Source organism: Cajanus cajan, chromosome 9 (genome assembly GCF_000230855.2).
Source record: "Cajanus cajan strain Asha chromosome 9, NIPB_CcT2T_4, whole genome shotgun sequence".
In the NCBI taxonomy this organism is placed as follows: Eukaryota; Viridiplantae; Streptophyta; class Magnoliopsida; order Fabales; family Fabaceae; genus Cajanus; species Cajanus cajan.
The window spans coordinates 19,605,128-19,625,307 of record NC_138525.1 but is presented as its reverse complement, the minus strand read 5'-3'; the positions used below and the strand labels follow the sequence as shown (position 1 = coordinate 19,625,307).

Here is a 20,180-nt window from a genome sequence, read left to right as displayed (position 1 = left end):
ACATATATATTCATTTATCATGCAATGATGTCATGAACTCGACTCATAAATGCATGCATGCCGCGCCATAAGGAAGTTTCACATATCATTACTGGTGACCCAAAGGTACACCTGGTTACATCACTGGTGACCCTAAGGTACACCTTGTTAGCATGTTACATCGTTGGTGACCCTAAGGTACACCTTGTTAGCATCTTACATCGTGGGTGACCATAAGGTACACCTAATTAGCATGTTACATCGTGGATGACCATAAGGTACACCTAATTAGCATGTTACATCGTGGGTATGCGGCCTCAGAGGCACACCTGGAATAATATATGCATATGATGCATGTCATACATTCATAATCTCATTGACTCAACATTTAACTTATTACAGAATTTCATTTAGTACATCATGTCCTCATTTGTCATAATCTCATAATCATAGTTTGTCTCAATAGTTCATTCTTAGGTCTCATGTCATTTGTCCATATTTCACATGGTCATGTCATCAATACTCCTCATAAGTTCCGCATAGGAATTCACAAAGGGCATTCTTATTCATATTAAAACTTATTCATTTTTAACGTTAATGACATAATCATTTATTATTTCCATCAAGGAATAAAGTAGAGCAAATAGAAAATCAGACAGAACAACGGCACCTTCAACAAAGAACAAAGTAGAGTAAATAGAAAATAAGACAGAACAACGGCACCTTCAACAAAGAATAAAGTAGAGTAAATAAAAAATCAAACCGAACAACGGCAAGGGATTGGGATTACATAATCATTTATTATTTCCAACAAGAAATAAAGTAGAGCAAATAGAAAATAAGACAGAACAACGGCAAGGGATTGGGGGCCAATCCGACAAACAAACTATCCAACAATTATCCCCACACCCCTGAGCGAGGTTTCTCACTCCCCCCTTACCTGGATAAGCGGAGTTGAAACTTGAGTAGGGCCTCCTCCTCTGGGTTCCCTCTCTCCTTCCCTCTCTTTCTTTCTTTCTTTCTCTCTCGCTCTCTCTCTCTCCTCTTTCTCTCTCTAAGATTTCACCTTCTCACTCAGTATAAAATTTTCACCCCCCTTCCCCTATTTATAGGCATCCTGGGGTCCCCGGAACGGCCCGTATTAGATTCGGAACGGCCCGTTCCGGATCCTTCGAACATAGGCAAATTTAGCAACTGGAACTGCCCGTTCCAAAATCGGAACGGCCCATTTCAAAAAGCAGAACGGCCCGTTCTAAAGTTCACGTGAACACTGATTGATCATAGTTGGAACGGCCCGTTTCCAACTAAGGTCTTTAGGCAATTTCATAACCTTGGAACGGCTCGTTCTGGGAAAACAAAAATGGGCCTTTTTACTAAATTGGAACGGCCCGTTCCACTTTTGGAACGGCCCGTTCTGCTACCTCAAAACCAGTATATTTTCTTTGTTTGGAACGGACCGTTCCACTTTTGGAACAGCTCGTTCTGGCGTAAAAAAAAACAGATTTTTTATAAAACTTTCACAAATAATTTTAAATTATTAAAAACCTTTACAAATATTTTATAAAAACCCCTTTTAATTAACCAAAATAACTTATAAAAATAATCTTCATAAATATATAAAAATAGACAATAATTGATATTACTATAGTAGAAATTCCGGGGTGTTACATTTAACACGTAAATTTATTACATGCTTGACTAAACAAGTGATTCATTATTGGTCCTGAAAGCAAAGTGGCAAATTAACTATATCAACATTGCCTAAGCCGGGGGTTTTATTTCAAAAGTAGAAAAATCATTCTTAAAATTTTTGGCAGCAATTAAAAACATATATTTTAAGAATTATAAAAATCTCTCTCGTTCATAAGAATTACAAAGATCAGTTATGTAATTCATAAATCTCTCACGTTCCTAAGAATTACCAAGATCAGTCATGTAAATCATAAACATTAGAGATACATTAAACCATCAAACTAGTTTTGATCATATCAGTTCAGAGTACAACAACAACAACAAAACTCAACTATAAAACTTTGTATATACTACTTCAACTCTTATCACTAATTAGATTGATTCTAATAGTTCGATCATGTGGCTTATCGTACTAAATTTTGTAATTCCAAGAAAAAAAGATAAAACTATATATTCTTGTAAATTACATGTTTAGTACTTTGTAGAATGAATTTGATGAGTACTGCTCACAAAAGTTCAGTCAAATATTTTCTAAGAATAGGTGCCATGAGCTTCTTATAAACGCTTTCAGTAGGGTGAAAACTGTCCCAAAACACATACTCCAAGTCGTTGGAACACAAGGGAGTTAAATGGTTGCATAATAACAGAACCTCTATTGTACCCGTGCCACAGCACCCTCTGTCTCCGAATTTATAACCTGTACAACATGTTGCAGAAGTTTATATCATGTTGCAGAAGTTTATATCATTAATATATTAAGAAACTTTACGGTTAAAGTGATGAATGACAAAGTCTTAATTAAAAGATTTGTGGCGAGTTTGGAACAAGGGAAACTATTTATTACCTTATAATAACTTTGAGATAAAGTGATTTTGGGTAAATAGTAATTATTAGGTTGAAAAATAGAGTACTAGGAGTTGGGCTTTTGGCCCTCCTTTTAAATCCGGCCCAAAAATAAAACTAGGAGTATTTCAACCCTTATCTTACAATTATATTAGACTTAAATATGTTTTTAGTCTCTTAAATTTAGCATAAATCTATTTTTGGTTCCTCAAATTTAAAATTGTTGTTTTTAATCCTGTAATTTCAAAAAATCTTATTTTAGTCCTTATATTCAAATTTTTGTTAAGAAATTTATAAAAAATTATTGCATAAAATCTACCTATTGGTGTCCCTATTAGTGAAAATATCACATTAAATCTGTTTTATATTGGATAACATTCTTAATTAGTTACTTTCAAATATGTTATTGGTGATCTAAGAGACTAAAACAAGATTTTTGAAAATTACAGGAACTAAAAACAAGAGTTTTAAATTTGAGGGATCAAAAAGAAATTTATCTTAAATTTGAGGGACTAATTAAAAACATATTTAAGATAACAACCTATCTTCCATATTTTGTGAATTTTGTCCATCAACTTTTAGTATTGTCTGTTTTCTCACACAAATTTTAAGCTTTTATACATTCTATTATTCCTTGAATTAATTGTTTAATAATATTAATACGTTGATTATTGATATGTTACAAATGTTACATAATATTATGTCATTATTTATATATCATATCAATAATTCATATAAGTAATCAACTAATTACTTACAAATTAATAAATTAAAAATACATGTTTCTAGTGTTTTTATAAGAAATAAATTATAATATAAAATATACCGTAACTTATTTCTCATAAAAAAAGAATGTGAAGAGTTAATATTGACCTAATGAGCAGGCAAAAGTAAAATTTGAAAAAAAATTACCATATTTTTTGTAGTTTAGAATGATGTCGAGGAGAGGGCTGTAAACATCAATGTAGACAATCCTGCTATTTGGAAGGTTGTGATTAAGAGAATGGAGTTGATCTGACAATTTGGCGTTGAAAAACTGTACTGCGTTGTTATAGTTTACTACAACTTTTCTTTCTTTTCCTCCTGCTGCAGTTCTCTGAAATGGCAAACACCCAATCGGCGGTACATTGAATACTCCAATCCTCCGTGCCCCTAGTTCATATATCTCCTGTAAAATACTTGCACATATAATCAACACACTCACTTCATATAATGTAAGCAGATCCTATCAAAAAATCAAAATTATTGATAATCAAGAATGCTTTCTGTAATTTCTGTTAGCTAGTATTATAAAAAAAATGAATTTGGTTGCTTGTTATATTATTTACAAATTTAGTCTGTAAAATTACATAAGTAGATGCATGTATTGCTATTTAACTATTTTTAATTTATAATAACTGGTTAAAGGAATTAAATATATCTTATTTGATGCTTTTAATTATTCCTTACATCTGAAATTATTGGTCATTTCCAGTTTTGATTTGTGGTGTATATCATATTCGAGAGTTTTCATTTGTGGTGTATACGTACGATATCTGTCATTTGTACAGCATATATATGAAGATAGCATTAAAAGCATATGGATTGGTTGATGCCACCTAATTTTATTTGACATGTTTTGGAATTAATAGAACAACTGCGATTTAAAAGATGTGAATAAGAGAAAAAAAGGGATGCACAGTGTATTATACGTACGTCTAAAACAATTTTATACGATCATTTAATTCATAATGTATTTAGAAAAATAAAAGGTCATGCATTATTATTGACTTTTAAAATAATTATTTTAAAAGTTGCAATAATCATAATTTTTTATTTGTTAATATATAAAAGTTTTTATGCTAAAAGTGTATGATTATTAAACCTTATGAATAATTTTGACTTTTTCATAACATATTTTTATTAATCCTCTTGCTTATGAATTAATGATAAGTCTCACAATATAAATTTATATGTAATTCAACATTACAATATCAAATTATAAGATGAGGTTCCAGTTATATATTTTATTTATGCCATATTTATAATCAATATCAAACTTGAGTTTTTTTAAAATAGAAAGTATAAGTATTATCTTTTACTTAAACTATTAGATACAATATTTATTTTTATTAATATCTCTATAAAATATTACGAGGATCAATAAGAAACTATATATAGTATGATAGGAAAATATGACTAGTCTATAGTATATAGATGTAATTGACTTTAGGCTTGAACTAAATATATTTGCTGAGATGAAACTAATTAATCATACCTTCAAGAAATTGGAAGCTGAGCTGAGCATAAGATCAGTATATGCAGGAAGATCATATTGCAGTTGTCTAATACGAGACAAGAAGTATGTATTGGAAATGTCGTTGCTTCCAAATACCACAATAAATATACTGTTGGCCAAGATGAACTCCGTTCTGTCTTCTCCAACCACTCCTCTTAACTTTCCTATGTATTCTTTGAACAAGTTTACTTGACCCGATAACGATATACATGACTGATTATCACAATAACCAAAAAAAAATAATAATAATAAGTGAGAAGAAACGAATACTAAAATAAATGTTTAAAATATTTTTTAGTGCTTATAATTTTGCTTATTTTACATTTTAATTTCTATAATTTAAAATAAATCTTTGTAGTCCATATACTTATCTTTTTAGCTTCTATTGTTTAAGATAGGTATTTTTAGTTTTTATATACTTATATTTTTTTAATCCTTTTAGTTTCTGTCATTAATTTGTTTGTAATTTGTGTTGAGTTAACAGAGGTATTAATTCGATTTTATATATTTGATGTCGAATTTATTTTGTTAGAATTACTCTAAATTAAGTCTCTCTCAAAAATTTGAGAAAAATTTGATCTCGTGCATTCCATGGGAGGATTTTGAGAAAAATTTGTTGAACGTAGAGGTGGAATATATGCTTGAGGATCGTGGGGTGCGAAGGGGGAGGCCTCGAAAGGTGGGAAAGAAAGGTAGAATTTGTGCAAAGTTAGAGGTTTTGCCACAATCTGGTAATAATGGGCTTCATAAGGTTTTTATTGTTCCTAATAAGGTCCTAGAGGCGAGCGAGGTAGCTATTCAAATGAAGGAAATAGGGGAAAGGTTGGGGATTGTTTATTCAGATAGTGATGATTATTTACGTAAACTGGAAGGATTAGAGGTTAGAGACAGGAACAGTAATCAATCGAGGAGGGGTGGGAATAAAACAGGTGCCTTATGAAGTTTCTTACTCTTAATTTCCGAGGTTTAGGGGGGAGGCTAAAGAAGTGGGAGGTAAGGAAGTTGATAAAGGTTCACAAACCGTGGTTGTTTTGTATTCAAGAGACAAAAATGGAGGTTGTGTCTAGGAGTCTGTGTGAGTCGTTATGGAGTCACGAAGATATGGGGTGGTTTTCGAAGCCGGCGGTGGGACATTCTGGAGGTCTCTTAATTTTGTGGGATAAGTCTAAATTTGTGCTCTTTGAATTCTTCATGGGAACTCATTATATTAGTGTGGTCGGTTGTTTGGTAGGTGAAAGTCATAAGGTGTCAGTGGTGAATGTGTATGCTCCGTGTGATGTAGAAGGCAAGAAAGGATGCTGGCGTGAGTTAATTCAAGAGATTGAGGCTAGAGGGGGGGATCGGTGGTGTGTGGTGGGAAATTTTAATGCCATAAGATGTGAGGAGGAGAGGAAAGGGGTTCGGGGTTTCGATAGAAGGGAGGAGATGCGTTTATTCTCATATTTTGTCAATTCATCAGGATTGCTAAATCCACAAATGTTTGGTAGACAATTTACTTGGTTTAGAAATGATGGCGAAACTATGAGTAGATTGGACCTGTATCTTGTTTTTGTGGATTTTGCATCGTCACGGGAAGGGTTGGAACAATGGGGGCTTCCTAGAGGTATGTCAAATCACTGTCCTGTGTTACTTAAGACAAGTGTATCGGAGTGGGGACCTAAGCCGTTTAGAGTCCTAAACTGTTGGTTCGACAACATTCGATTTAAGCCTTTTGTGGAAGATGCCTGGGGAAGAATGGAGATTAGGGGGAAGAAGTGTTTTGTGTTGAGGGAAAAATTGAAAGAGTTAAAAAAGCGTTTAAAAATATGGAATAAGGTGGAGTTTGGAGATATTAACAAGAATATTGAATTGCTACATGAGGAAATTCACAATCTTGAGTCAAAGGAAGAAGAGGCAGGTTTAGAGGAGGAAGAATTGTCCCACCTAAATCAAAAAAGGGGGGAATTACGAAAATGGGTAGGCCATCAATGCTCTATTTTACACCAAAAATCGAGGGTGCAGTGGCTTCGGGAAGGGGATGTTAATTCAAAATATTTTCATCGATCTATTGCACGACGTAGGCAAAGCAATGAAATTCGATGTCTAGATTTTGATGGGGAACTAGTGGAAGAAAAAACTCATATGCATCGAAAGGTGAAGGATTTTTTTGAAAGTCATTTTCGGGAGTCAGATAAAGTGAGGCCGAGGTTGGGGGAGTGGCGATTTTCTTCATTATCGGAAGGGGAGAGGTTTTTTTTTAGAAACACCTTTTTCAGAGACAGAGATTAAGGAAGCAGTATGGAGTTGTGATGGTAACAAATGCCCAGGTTCGGACGGTTATAATTTACGTTTTGTCAAGGAATTCTGGGATACTCTAAAAGAGGATTTTGTGGGGTTTTTTGATGAATTTTTCGTTAATGGTAAGCTGGTTAAAGGAGTCAACAACTCTTTCATTACTTTGATTCCAAAAAAAAACAATCCCTAGGATTTAGGTGATTACCGCCCAATATCCTTGATTGGTAGTGTTTATAAGGTTCTTACCAAGGTTTTGGCCAATAGGATGAGCAGAGTGATGCCAACTATAATTTCTAGATCCCAGTCAGCTTTTGTGAAAGGTAGGCAGATTTTGGATGGGGTTTTAATAGCAAACGAGGTAGTGGAAGAGGCTCGGCAGTTGAGAAGAGCCTTGGTGTATTTTAAGGTGGACTTCGAGAAGGCATACGACTCGGTAAATTGGGAGTATCTTTGGGATGTAATGGGGAAGATGGGTTTTGGACCTAGATGGGTGAGTTGGATGCGAGAATGTGTGTGTTTGACAAAATCGTCTGTTTTGATCAATGTTAGCCCAACTGAGGAATTCAATGTAGGAAGAGGATTAAGACAAGGGGACCCACTTTCTCCTTTTTTATTCTTGATTGCTGTAGAAGGGCTTAATCAAATGGTCCAGTTGGCGGTCTCTTTGGATTTGTGGAAGGGTTTCATAGTAGGCAAGGACAAGATTCAAATTTCCCATCTTCAATTTGCAGATGATACGTTGTTGCTGACTCAAGGGGATTGGAGGTCTTTAGAAACTATTAAGGCAATATTACAAAATTTTGAATTGGTATCAGGCCCTAAGGTGAATTTCAACAAGAGTAATTTGATAGGTATGAATATGTCAGATCATTGGTTAGAGCAAGTGGCGAACTTGTTGAATTGTGGGAGAACAAGTACATTTCCCTAGCTGGCAAAGTGATACTTCTAAAATCAGTTTTGTTAGCCTTGCCTACTGTTGAAATACAAACAAGTCTCACATCGATAAAATAAGATAAGAAATAACAACTTATATAGCACAAACATACTTCAATGATTGAGAGGCCTTTTGGGTAATGACCAAAAGCAAAATCGTGAGGGCTAAGGCCCAAAGCGAACAATATCTCATCATTGTGGAGTATGTTTGTGAAATAATCTTATAAAAATAACTTTCATAAAATATCCCCTCAAACAAGTATAATAAAAATAACCCTCATCAGTGGTATCAGAGCCGCAGTTTGGATTCAGTGACAACCAATAACCCCATAACCCCTCATAACTCATAACATATAATGTGATATACAAAGATAGATTTCGCTGCATGAAAGGTTAGGTCCCTTGTTTGAGAGGAGGATTTTTGGAATACAAACAAGTCCCACATCGATAAAATAAGATAAGAAATAACAACTTATATAGCACAAACATACTTCAATGATTGAGAGGCCTTTTGGGTAATGACCAAAAGCAAAACGGTGAGGGCTAAGGCCCAAAGCGAACAATATCTCATCATTGTGGAGTATGTTTGTGAAATAATCTTATAAAAATAACTTTCATAAAATATCCCCTCAGACAAGTATAATAAAAATAACCCTCATCAGTGGTATCAGAGCCGCAGGTTGGATTCGGTGACAACCAATAACCCCATAACCCCTCATAACTCATAACATATAATGTGATATACAAAGACAGATTCCGCTACATGAAAGGTTAGGTCCCTTGTTTGAGAGGAGGATTTTTGGAATACAAACAAGTCCAACATCGATAAAATAAGATAAGAAATAACAACTTATATAGCACAAACATACTTCAATGATTGAGAGGCCTTTTGGGTAATGACCAAAAGCAAAACGGTGAGGGCTAAGGCCCAAAGCGAACAATATCTCATCATTGTGGAGTATGTTTGTGAAATAATCTTATAAAAATAACTTTCATAAAATATCCCCTCAGACAAGTATAATAAAAATAACCCTCATCAGTGGTATCAGAGCCGCAGGTTGGATTCGGTGACAACCAATAACCCCATAACCCCTCATAACTCATAACATATAATGTGATATACAAAGACAGATTCTGCTACATGAAAGGTTAGGTCCCTTGTTTGAGAGGAGGATTTTTGGAATACAAACAAGTCCCACATCGATAAAACAAGATAAGAAATAACAACTTATATAGCACAAACATACTTCAATGATTGAGAGGCCTTTTGGGTAATGACCAAAAGCAAAACCGTGAGGGCTAAGGCCCAAAGCGGACAATATCTCATCATTGTGGAGTATGTTTGTGAAATAACCTTATAAAAATAACTTTCATAAAATATCCCCTCAGACAAATATAATAAAAATAACCCCCATCACCTACCTATTTCTTATCCTTTTACAAAGCGCCGACGGGTATTCTCTCCAGAATAGAGTCGATCTTTAAAAGTTTCCTATGGGGGGAAGAAAGACCATAGGAAAATTCACTGGTTGTCTTGGGATAGGGTGTGTATAAGTAAGGAGGAAGGGGGTCTTAGACTGTGTGATTTACGTAAATTTAATATGGCCTTGCTAGGAAAGTGGAATTGGAGGATGCTAACGGAACCTGATAGTCAATGGGTGAGAGTGCTCAATTCTAAATATGCAAAGGAAGACGGTTCATGGGTAGTGGAAGGTCAAACTTGCTCCAAATGGTGGGTGGATGTGCAGTCAATTGTGGATGCGGTTCACGGACACTCCAGATGGTGGAATCAACATGTCCGCCATGTCCTGGGAAATGGAAAGCAGACTCGGTTTTGGCATGACAGGTGGATTGGTGAAACTCATTTTTGTGATGAGTTTAGTCTCCTTTATGGAATCTCGTTAAATAAAAATGACTCGGTAAAAGAAATGTATGGGGGTGGTTCAAAGTGGCGGTGGAGTTGGAGGCGCCCACTTCCGAAAGGTCAGGGAAATATTCGGTGGCATCTGCTTATAAGATTTTAGCAAAGTCAAACCATGTTCAAGTGGACACTTTTTATGATACGATATGGTCCAAGGGTATCCCTCCTAAGGTACAAGTTTTATTGTGGCAATTGGAAGCGGACAGGTTACCTACCCGGGATAACCTCCTTTTGAGAGGGGTTAATCTGGAAGGACAAAATGGTTGTGTTTTTTTGCGAATAGGGCTTGGAGTCCAGCAAGCATTTGTTCCTCTTGTGTCCAAAAGCTTATGCTGTTTGGGTCAGATTATACGTTTGGTGGGGAGTGTCAGGGGTGTTTATCAACGAACTTAGGAGTTTTTGTCATCAATATATGGGATTGGTGAGTGGCAGTAAGGGTATTAAGCGAGTTTGGTCCTTTGTTTAGTTTGTAAGTATATGACAGTTATGGAAGGCTCGAAATGAGAACATTTTCAAAGGCAAACTCTTTAAGGCGGAAGAGATCGTGTTCATGACTCAGTTGAGATCGTGGGAGTGATGTACGGCTGCTAGAATGGTGTCTTCTTCTTTTCCAGAATGGTTGATGAACCCCTTGTCCTGTGCAAGTGTCCCTTAAGTTTGTTTTTTCTTATTTTTGGGTCATCTTGTTTTTAATTATAACTTGCACTTCTTGTACACAATTTTCTTGGGATTAATAAATTCTTGGCTTATAAAAAAAAAAGTCTCTCAAAATTTTGTATCTTTTTTGTTCTCTCATTTGCAATATTCATTCTTGAGATATCTTTTTTATACCCTCAAAAAATTGAAGACTTTTATTATGTCAATACAAAATAGGCAACGTTGCAAAAAAAATTAACAATAAGGACTACAAAGCTATAATATAGATATTAAAAATATCTATTTTAAAATATAAGGACTAAAAATAATTGAAAAAGATAAGTATAAAGACTAAAAAAAATATATTTTTTAAAATATAAAGTGAAATTATAGAGATTAAAAAAAATTATAACCAAAATAAATTTTTCTTTTCATGGTTAACACCACTACTAATTATTAGTTAAAATTTATTAAAAATAATAAATTTCAATAGGTCTTAATATTCATCTCATGAATCTCTCTTAATTTTATAATTCAATAAATTTTAGTCAAATATAAAATATGTGTTAGAAAGAGTATATTTTTCGCATTTTATACTTTTTGGAAATTCAAAGTTTATTTAGGTAAATTTATTCAAAAGTACTTTTAGAAAATAAAAATCAAAATAAGTTTTTCTATAAACTAAAACTAATTTATATATATATATATAAGTTAATTAAAAATAAAATTTTAAAAAATTTAATAAAAAAATTCTATAAATTAATTTATACATAAATTAATTTTAATTTATTAAAATTAATTTTATTTTAAATTTCCTCTCATAAAATATTTCTGGAAAAATTTATTAAATCGTACTATTAGTACCATAATATAGCAGATAAATATATGCGTACCGCTGTTTGCGATGTCAATGAATCGTAACCGGCGCCACCAGATGCAAAGCACACACCGGTGGCTAATTCCTCCGGTTGGAGATTTGGATCCAAGTATGCTGGTAGAAACTCTTTAATGCCCAATTCTTCAACTGATACAATAATGCAAAATTAAAACTAAGATTCACTGTTTAAAGACAACACTGACCACCATTTAATATGGCTTCATTTCAACTCTGACCAAACAAAAATATAAACTCTAAAGCCTACTCGTTAAAACACTAATAAAATTTGTTAAAAAGGAATTATGAAATAAAAACATAAAGTCATTTGATTTTTCTTAAATGATTCAAAAATATTTAGCTCCTTAATTAGCTCATCCAAACTTCAAATATAACATCAATTGTTTTCACTACTCTCAGCAAGTCATATCAAATTGAAAAGTTATTGTTGGGATATCAATTATTAATTAATGTCTAGTTAAAAATAAAAAATATAAATATAATAAATAGTATAATGTACTAAAATGATAAAAATGAAAGAAAGCAAAATGTATGTTACCAGCTAACCACTCTATCAGATATATAAATACCCACATACAAATAAATTAAAATAATAAAATTTTAATAATCTGCATCAAAGTATTAGCATGAAGATTAACATGAGTCGCACTTTACGTAAAACTGTCATCGATAATTTTTCCCAGTATTTTTTGTGAAGACTCCAAAGATAATTAACTTGGCTGAAGAATGGAAAAGGTGTATATATTTTCTTTTTTAAGTAATTATCACCATAAGTATTCTCTCGAGAATGTGTATACATTGAGAGGTGAAACAAGTCGTCCCTTTAACATTATTGATAACATTGATCACTTTATTCTCTTGTAGTAAAAACTGTTTTAAGCTCCCGAACCTATATATCTATAGCTAGTGAACATGGAAATTGAAGGAGAACGCGAAGACTCATATGAAAGTGAGTTAGAACCTAATTAATTTTATAAAATCAACTTGTAAAAATAAAATTATTCACTTATGTACATTATTATAACCGTATAAGTTGAATACATGAAAAAGAAGACAATTAGGGGACCACACATAGATACCTATAAGATCAGATGGAACCTTTCCGTTACTAAATCTACCGGTTGGGACCCTTCCAGGAAAATCTATGCCATTTGGTGGAAAATTGCAGCGAGCTGTTGTTACCAAGTTGTTGTTGTTGCCTGTGTCCATGATTGAATCTCCAAACACCAACACTGCTGGAACTGATACATTTGGGGGGAGTTTCACAATTGAACTTGTTTTCCACACAAAAACAGATAGCAATAAGAAGAAATATTGGAGCAGTGAGGAAGGAAGCTTCATAAAAGCAACCATGGCTACTTGTTGCGTCTTGTCTTCTTCTTGATCGAAATATGTACGTAATTAAGAAAGATAAGGATGCATGAATGACCGCTCATAAAATTTTCTCCAAATTTCACCACATCTTAAAATATAAAGTGCATGAGTACGTCTATCCTTTTCACCTTTACCACATTTATTGCGCCAAATCAAAATTATATCTAGTGACGTTTTCTTATTTATTTATTTATAAAAATTATGATGGTGACACCATGCTTAAATTTAGGACTCTTTAATTATCTGAATCTCTCATTAATTACTAGATTGACTTTTACGATTTAAAATAATATTTAAATAATTACGTATTTAAAAAAAATTAGATAATCCTGAATTATATAATTTATAATTAATTTTTACATGACATGTAATAAAATACATTTATTGTTTCCTCGTAAATTAAAAATCTTAAATACATGTCATATAGTACTTAATTGGAATTATAGGTACTTGATGATCTTGAACTACCTAATAATTCTTCATATTTAAAGATTACAGGTTGGAGGAGAAAATATTAAAAAATAAAAATATATATTTAGATAAGAGATCTTTTTATTTTAGGAGTAAGTCTACTTAGACTTACTCCGTTTAATAACTCATGTTCTACATCAAATTTTAACAATCAACCGTTCAATTTAAGTTCTTAATACGTAGATCAAATTTGTAAATTTTTAGAAAATTTGAAAACCATTTTGTAACGTAGCAAGTTGTTTCAGAAAGCCCAAAAGCCCAATATGGATGATTTAGTAGCCCAGAACGGGTCATTCCCAAACTGGAACGGGTCGTTTTAAACTACTAAATTGACTTGTAAAACGTAGTTGAGAACGGGCCATTTTGGAGGGAGAACGAGCCGTTCCAAATCCCAAAACGGGCCGTTTCGAAGGGAGTACGGGCTGTTCTGGATGGAGAACTGGCTGTTCTGGATGAGTCCCAGAACGGGCCGTTCTGATTTCAGAACGGGCCGTTCTGCATGTGATTTTTGTACATGATGAGAGGGTGCAGAAAGGGCCATTCCGGATTCAGAACAGGCCGTTCTGGCCACTCTTGAACTTCTATAAATTAATAGGGGTTGGGTGGTTGAGGAGAAAATGAGATTTTTAGAGAGAAGTTTTAGAGAGAAGGACTCTGAGTTTGTGAGCTCCTTTCTCTCCCAAATTTCTCTCTATGATTCATTTTCTCCTCTAGATCACTAAAATGCCTCCTGTCTTTTCTTGAAATTCAGATTAGGAAGCTTGCTTTGGGAGGATTGAAGTTTCGGGTTGAGCTTCGGAAGGGAATTCTACTTCTTCTCAGTTATTGGCTATTTTGAGCCAATTTTCAGGTAAGGGAAGCTAGAATGTTTGTTTTTTAGGTTGCATGTGAGTTTAGAAATTCAATTGATGCATGAATGTTGAGAATCCATAGATGGATTGAAGAAAATCTCATTTTTTTGGGGTTTTGAGAAAAAGGAGGATTTTGATGATTTTGATGCATAGGTTGGATGCATGTGAGATTTAAGTTTATTTTGAGTTGTATGGAGCCTATGCATTGTATTTTGTGTTTGCATGTGGCTAGATTTGTTGGTTTGGATGAGAGTTTTGAAACTCTCTGACTGGGTTTAGGCTAGGCGTAGGTTGAGCGCACCAAGCGTGGAAGAGCTTAGGGCTCTCGGGTTGGACGTTGGGCCAGGCGTGATTTGGTTGCGTCAGGCGTGGAGACTCTTAGGAGTTTTTGTCTCAAGGACACCGAGCGTGAGTTGAACGCGCTGGGTGTGGATGAGTTTTAGGACTCTCGGGTTGGAATTAGGCTAGGCGAGCTCAGGCTGCACTGGGCGTGAACATATTTATGAATGAAATGATGCTAATGCATGTTAAGTTGAAGTTTTGGATCATGTATGTATGATATATGATGGATGGTGAGGTGTGATTCATATGTATGCATAGTGATGATATATATGAATGTTTAAATATGATATGGCATGAGTATATGTTCATATGTGTATGATTATTGATCATAATGGTGGGTAGACCATGTATGATGTATGATGCATTACTGCATGTTATGTCTTATGACATATGTATGATTGTTGATCATGATGGTGGGCAGACCATGTATGATGTATGATGCATAATTGCATGTGATGCCTTATGGCATGAGTCTAGCCTAGGACTTGAGGAGAGGAAAAATATTCTCGAACTGGAAGAGCTCACATAGAGTCTCTTGAGAGTGGTGCTTGGATAGACCACTGATATATGAGAGTGGTGCTCAGGTACGCCACTGGATTTGGGAGTGGTGCTCAGGTAGGCCACTGGGGTTGGGTGAGTCTCCTCTAAGTCCTTAGCTAGTGTTGGAGCGGGGTATGAGGTCGAGGGTTATTCCTTTAACCAAGTACTCAGGAAGGTGCGTGGATCCTTGCGGATAGTCGGTGTGCGAACTCCACAATTGACTTGGTTATGCATGTCAAGGTCGTGGTAAGCCCGTACCCAGCTATGTTATACCTGACGGTGGATCTAGACTTCTAAATGTGTAAATGACATCATCCGAGTAAACCCGAGTGAGGATTATATCCTGTTTAGCTGTGATCGAGCGGGCGCATTGGGCGTGAAAACGGTTGGGGTGGTTTCGGTAGGATGGAATGTCACTTATATAGCTCTGTTGTTAGGCAGATCTCCTAGGTGTATGCATGACGATGCATTAGATGATTGATATGCATTGATATCTATCATGAGATGCATTTATTGCATGATTATTAATATAATGAAGTGTGGTGTTTGACTTCATGATTGGTGGATTGTATTTTATGCATGAGTAGTGTTGGATAGAGTGTATGGTGTGACTCTATGAACATGATTGATAGATGGATGATATGTAGTATAGATTTTATTCTGTACTTGTATGATTGATTTTGAACTCTAGCTTACCTTTTTGTTTCCATGTGGTGGGACTGCGATGATCATACTTGGTATGGGAGCAGGTTAGGGCTAGCTTGGAGTTGAGGTGAACGCTGCGAGACGGGGAGTTTGATCCTCGTGTTAGAGTTACCATTTTGGTAACGGTTTTGTCTGTGTTTGACCGGCACTAGGGTCATATTATTTTTGGGATAATTGTACATATATGGTGTTTTATTTTAAGAAACTTAATTATTTTTATATACACTTGTATGTATGAGTTATCCAACTTAATATTTCTCGTAGTTCACTAGTAGTAGTGCGATTTCACTAAGTGTAGAGACCATGGCGGGTCGTTACACTTTTATGGTATCAGAGCTGGTCGAGTTTTTTGGGATACTCTGTGGGGAGTGATCCTTCTAGGTTTTTGTTGTGTCATATCTCTGATATGTGTTAATTTTGGTGAGTTGTAGTGGTGAAGTGTTAGTAAAAGAATGTTTTAATTCTTTTAGTATGGTGAGGCCTCGGTTTGATTAGATCGCTAGGGCTATGGGGATGATGGCCATGGTGATGCAGCAGCGGAGTGCTCACTTTGCTTATGGAGGCGGGTAGAGCTGCGGTTGGGGAAACTAGACCGGTGGTCTCTCAGGATGAGAGAGATTTAGCAGAGTTCAGGAGATGTTAGCCTCCTTAGTTCAAAGGGGGGATTCAGATCTTGATGTGACAGATTAGTGGTTGTATGAGATGGAGAAGATCTTCAGTGTTTTGGGATCTTCTGAGGAGAGGAAGTTGGCCTATGTAGTATGTATACTGGCGGGCGAGGCTGAGTACTGGTGGAGAGGCACCAGGCAGATGATGGGGAACAGAGGTGTGGTTGTAGATTGGGATTGCTTCAAGGGAGTTTTCTTGGAGAAGTATTTCCCGGACAACGTTAGATACGCTAAGGAGGCGGTGTTTATGAGATTGCAGCAGGGGAGCCTGTCTGTATCAGAGTATGCGATGAGGTTTGAGCATTTGGTTCGTTTCTACTCTCAGGCCATATTTGAGGCTTGGAGATGTAGAAAGTTTGCAGAAGGGGTTGAGGCATGTGCTGAAGGGGGTAATAGTTCCTATGTCCATGGTAGAGTTTCCTGTCTTGGTTGAGAAGGCAAAGACTGTTGAGAGATTGGAGGGTGGTGGTTGTAGCGGTAAGGCTGCTAGAGTTCAGGAAGGATCATCCGGATCTAGGAGGGGAGGTCAGCAGAGAGGACCCTATGACAAGCCTGTTCAGTCTAAGAGGGGTGCTGTTAGTAGGAGACCTCATCCTGCTACTCCATGAGAGTTAGTGGTTGATTCCTTCTCTTCTCCAAGGTTGATATGATGTGAAGGATGATCTCTTCAAGGGTATGGAAGTGGAGGATTTGGTGTTTGGGAAGGTGAAGGGTGACGCACAAAATGAAGGAGAGAAATGGATGGTGTTTGGTGGTGTAGCTCCTTTAGGCTAGCTCACTTCACTTAGGATGATGAAGGCCAACCAAGGAAGACCCAAGCTCACTCTAGGTAGAGAGGAGAGGATAGGGGGCCATAGAGTTCCTAGGGGACTAAGGAAGGAATGAAGAGGCACAAAGGCTCACTCAAATTCATTAATTTCCAAAGTGGCTACAAGGTGGGTTACCTAGAGTACTTATAGGGAAAGAAAGGCATCTAGGGTTTCTTGGGAGCATTTGGCCGAACTTTTGGTGTCCAAATGCACCCTAAATGAACCCTAAATGCATCCCAAATGAAATAGGTCTCATCCCTCCTAAAAGACTAAAGTACCCTTAGGTCAAAAAAAAGAAAGAAATGGACTTTTGACCTTAAAAATAAGGCTTAAGTCCTAAAATAAATCCTAAGACTAATTTTGCCCCATAATACAAAGGCTAAATAAAAATACAAAACAAAATCCTAATATCTAATGTACCCCAAAATACAAGGGTAAAATGGGAAAAGGAAGCAACAAATTAAGGAGATGGCTAAAAATCCACACACATGATGATCATGGCCTTTGGTGTGGTGTGTTCTTCATCTTCCTCTACTCTCCTAGCCATGGACCTTGTGATAGGCCCTATATGATGCTTCAAGGATGGTCCTCCATCATCCCCTCCTTCTTGAGAAGGATTTGACCTCAAATCGTCATCCTCATCCATGTCATTAGTCCATGGTATCTCTCCATTCTCCTAGCCATGAACCATGTGATGGGCCTCACATGAAGTATCAAGGATGGTCCTCCATCAGCCCCTCCTTCTTGAGAAGGATTTGACTTCAAATCTTTAAGCTCTTCCATTCCATTGATCCTTCAAAAAGATGTGAAACCACAATTAGGGAAGTAAAATACTAAAACTTAGCTATGCAATCCTTAAGTACACAATTTGTTGAATGAAAGTGCTAGGGAAAGGAGAGAGCCAAAGAGGCGTCACCATTTAAAAAATTATTGACTTCATGCAATTCATTCACCAAATCATCTATTTTAGGGATTGGGTGCCTTTTATTCAATGATGGCTTTTAAAAAAAGGTGTTCATCCTCCATTGTCATCTTTCTTTAGCACCAAAAAAATGAGGATGGCACAAGGGTTAAGGTTCTCTTGAACCTAGCCCTTCTTTCTCTTCAAAGGGAAATTTTTTTTTTTCTTTTCTTTTCTTTTTGTTTTTGTTTTTGCTTTTCTCCTCCTCATCTTTCTTAGCTTTTAATTTGAGTTGGTCCTCATTCACTTGAGAAGGTGATAGAGGACACCACACAAATTTCTTTCCCAAGTGTTGGAAACTTATTTTATTGGTAAGGCCATCGTGGATTGTTTGCTTGTCAAATTGCCATGGCCTCCCAAGCAAGACATGACTAACCTCTAATGGCACTATGTCACACAAAACTTCTTCTTTATAATTGCCAATGGAGATTGGTATGCTTGCTTGTTGGTTAACTACAATACCTCTCTCCTCATTGATCCATTGCATTCTATAAGGTTTAGGATGAGGTTTTGTAGTCAAAGCTAACTTATCAACCAATCTAGTACTACAACAATTTGAAGTTGACCCACTATCTACAATGAGAGAACAAGTATTTTCTAAAATCTTGCATTTTGTTTGAAACAAGTTCTCTCTTTGAGATTGGTCAATGTCACTAGAGTGATTGTTAAGAAGCCTTCTTACCAAAAGTAAGTCTCCTTCACAAGGTAAAATCTCTTCCTCGGATTCTATGGCTTCTTCTTCACTACTATAGGAAGATGAAGTAGCTTCATCAAGGCTACTATAGTGATCTTGGGCCTTTAAAACCATGGTTTTCTTTGTAGGACATTGAGAAGCAATATGTCCTCTTCCAAGACACTTAAAGCACTTGATTTCACTTGACTTAGACTCTTTGGAAGGTGCTTTAAAAGATGAATTTTCTTTTTCTTCTTCTTTTTTTTCTTTTTCGTCTTTGGGATAAGATAGGGAAGAGTGGCCCTCCTTCTTGAAACTCTTGGAATAAGATGGAGTGGAGTCTTTTCGAAAAGTTTTTCTTTTAAGTTGATGCTCCACCCTTGAACAAAGTTGAACAAGTTCATTTAAATCTCTATAAGGTAAAAGTTCAACTTTGTCTCTTATTTCAAGGTTTAAACCACTTTGAAATCTTGAGATTGTGGTCCTCTCTTCCTCCCTTATTCCAGCCCTCATCATGAATAACTCCATTTGTTGCCTATATTCCTCCACACTAGATGACCCTTGTTTCAACCTTTGAAGCTTCTCCATAAGCTCACGATCATAGTATGGGGGAATGTGCCTCCTTCTTAAGGCACTACGGAGTTCATTCTAATATTGTATTGGGGGCTCATGATGCAATCTTCTTTCTTTTTCTAAGGAGGTCCACCAATACATAACATGCCCTTGGAAGCTAAGGGTTGCCAAAGAAACCTTTCTCTCTTCACTTATTCCATGGCAAGAAAAAAGTTGTTCAACTTTCATTTCCCAATCTAAATATGTTTCAACATTGTCTTTGCCATGAAATGAGGGAAGAGTAATATTGGGTTCCTTATTGGAAGACTCCCTTGGTCTTGGTCTTTGTGTTCTTGGTGGCCTTTGATAGTAATCATCATTGTGATGACTACTATAATGGCTATCACTTAGGGGGTTTGTAGGGTGTTGACTACCCTCACTTTCACTTCTAGGGATGCTTACCCTTGGGTTGGATCCCCTAACTCCCCCTCCCATGACTAGTTTTGCTAACATCTCTTTTATTTCCTTATTGTTTTTCTCATTTTCTCTCTCTTTTCTCTTATATTCTTCCTCTCTTTTTGCATTTTCTTCTTCTTTTCTTTTTATGTACTCCCTAAGTTCTCTAAGCTCATCCCTAAGACTATGTCTACTACTATGAGTATTTTGACCCCTTACACTTGAATGATCACTCATCTTTGATCAAGAAAGGTTTTCACAAAGAGGTTCTTGAAAATATTTTCACAAAGAGTGAGTGATAAAAGGTTTTCACAAAAGCTTTTGAGT

The 20,180-nt window shown here is 35.8% G+C and overlaps 1 protein-coding gene across 1 annotated transcript; it reads right to left on the bottom strand.

The window, feature by feature from the left end:
• Positions 1–1,582: 1,582 nt before the first annotated feature.
• LOC109790178 (GDSL esterase/lipase EXL1) lies at positions 1,583–12,926 on the bottom strand. The gene is made up of 5 exons (XM_020349295.3): positions 12,531–12,926; positions 11,450–11,580; positions 4,772–5,005; positions 3,427–3,682; positions 1,583–2,368 (listed from the first exon to the last, which is right to left on the bottom strand). Exons 1-5 carry the CDS (start codon positions 12,802–12,804, stop codon positions 2,178–2,180), a joined length of 1,086 nt encoding a protein of 361 aa, XP_020204884.2. The 5' UTR covers positions 12,805–12,926; the 3' UTR covers positions 1,583–2,177.
• Between the last annotated feature and the right edge of the window lie 7,254 nt (positions 12,927–20,180).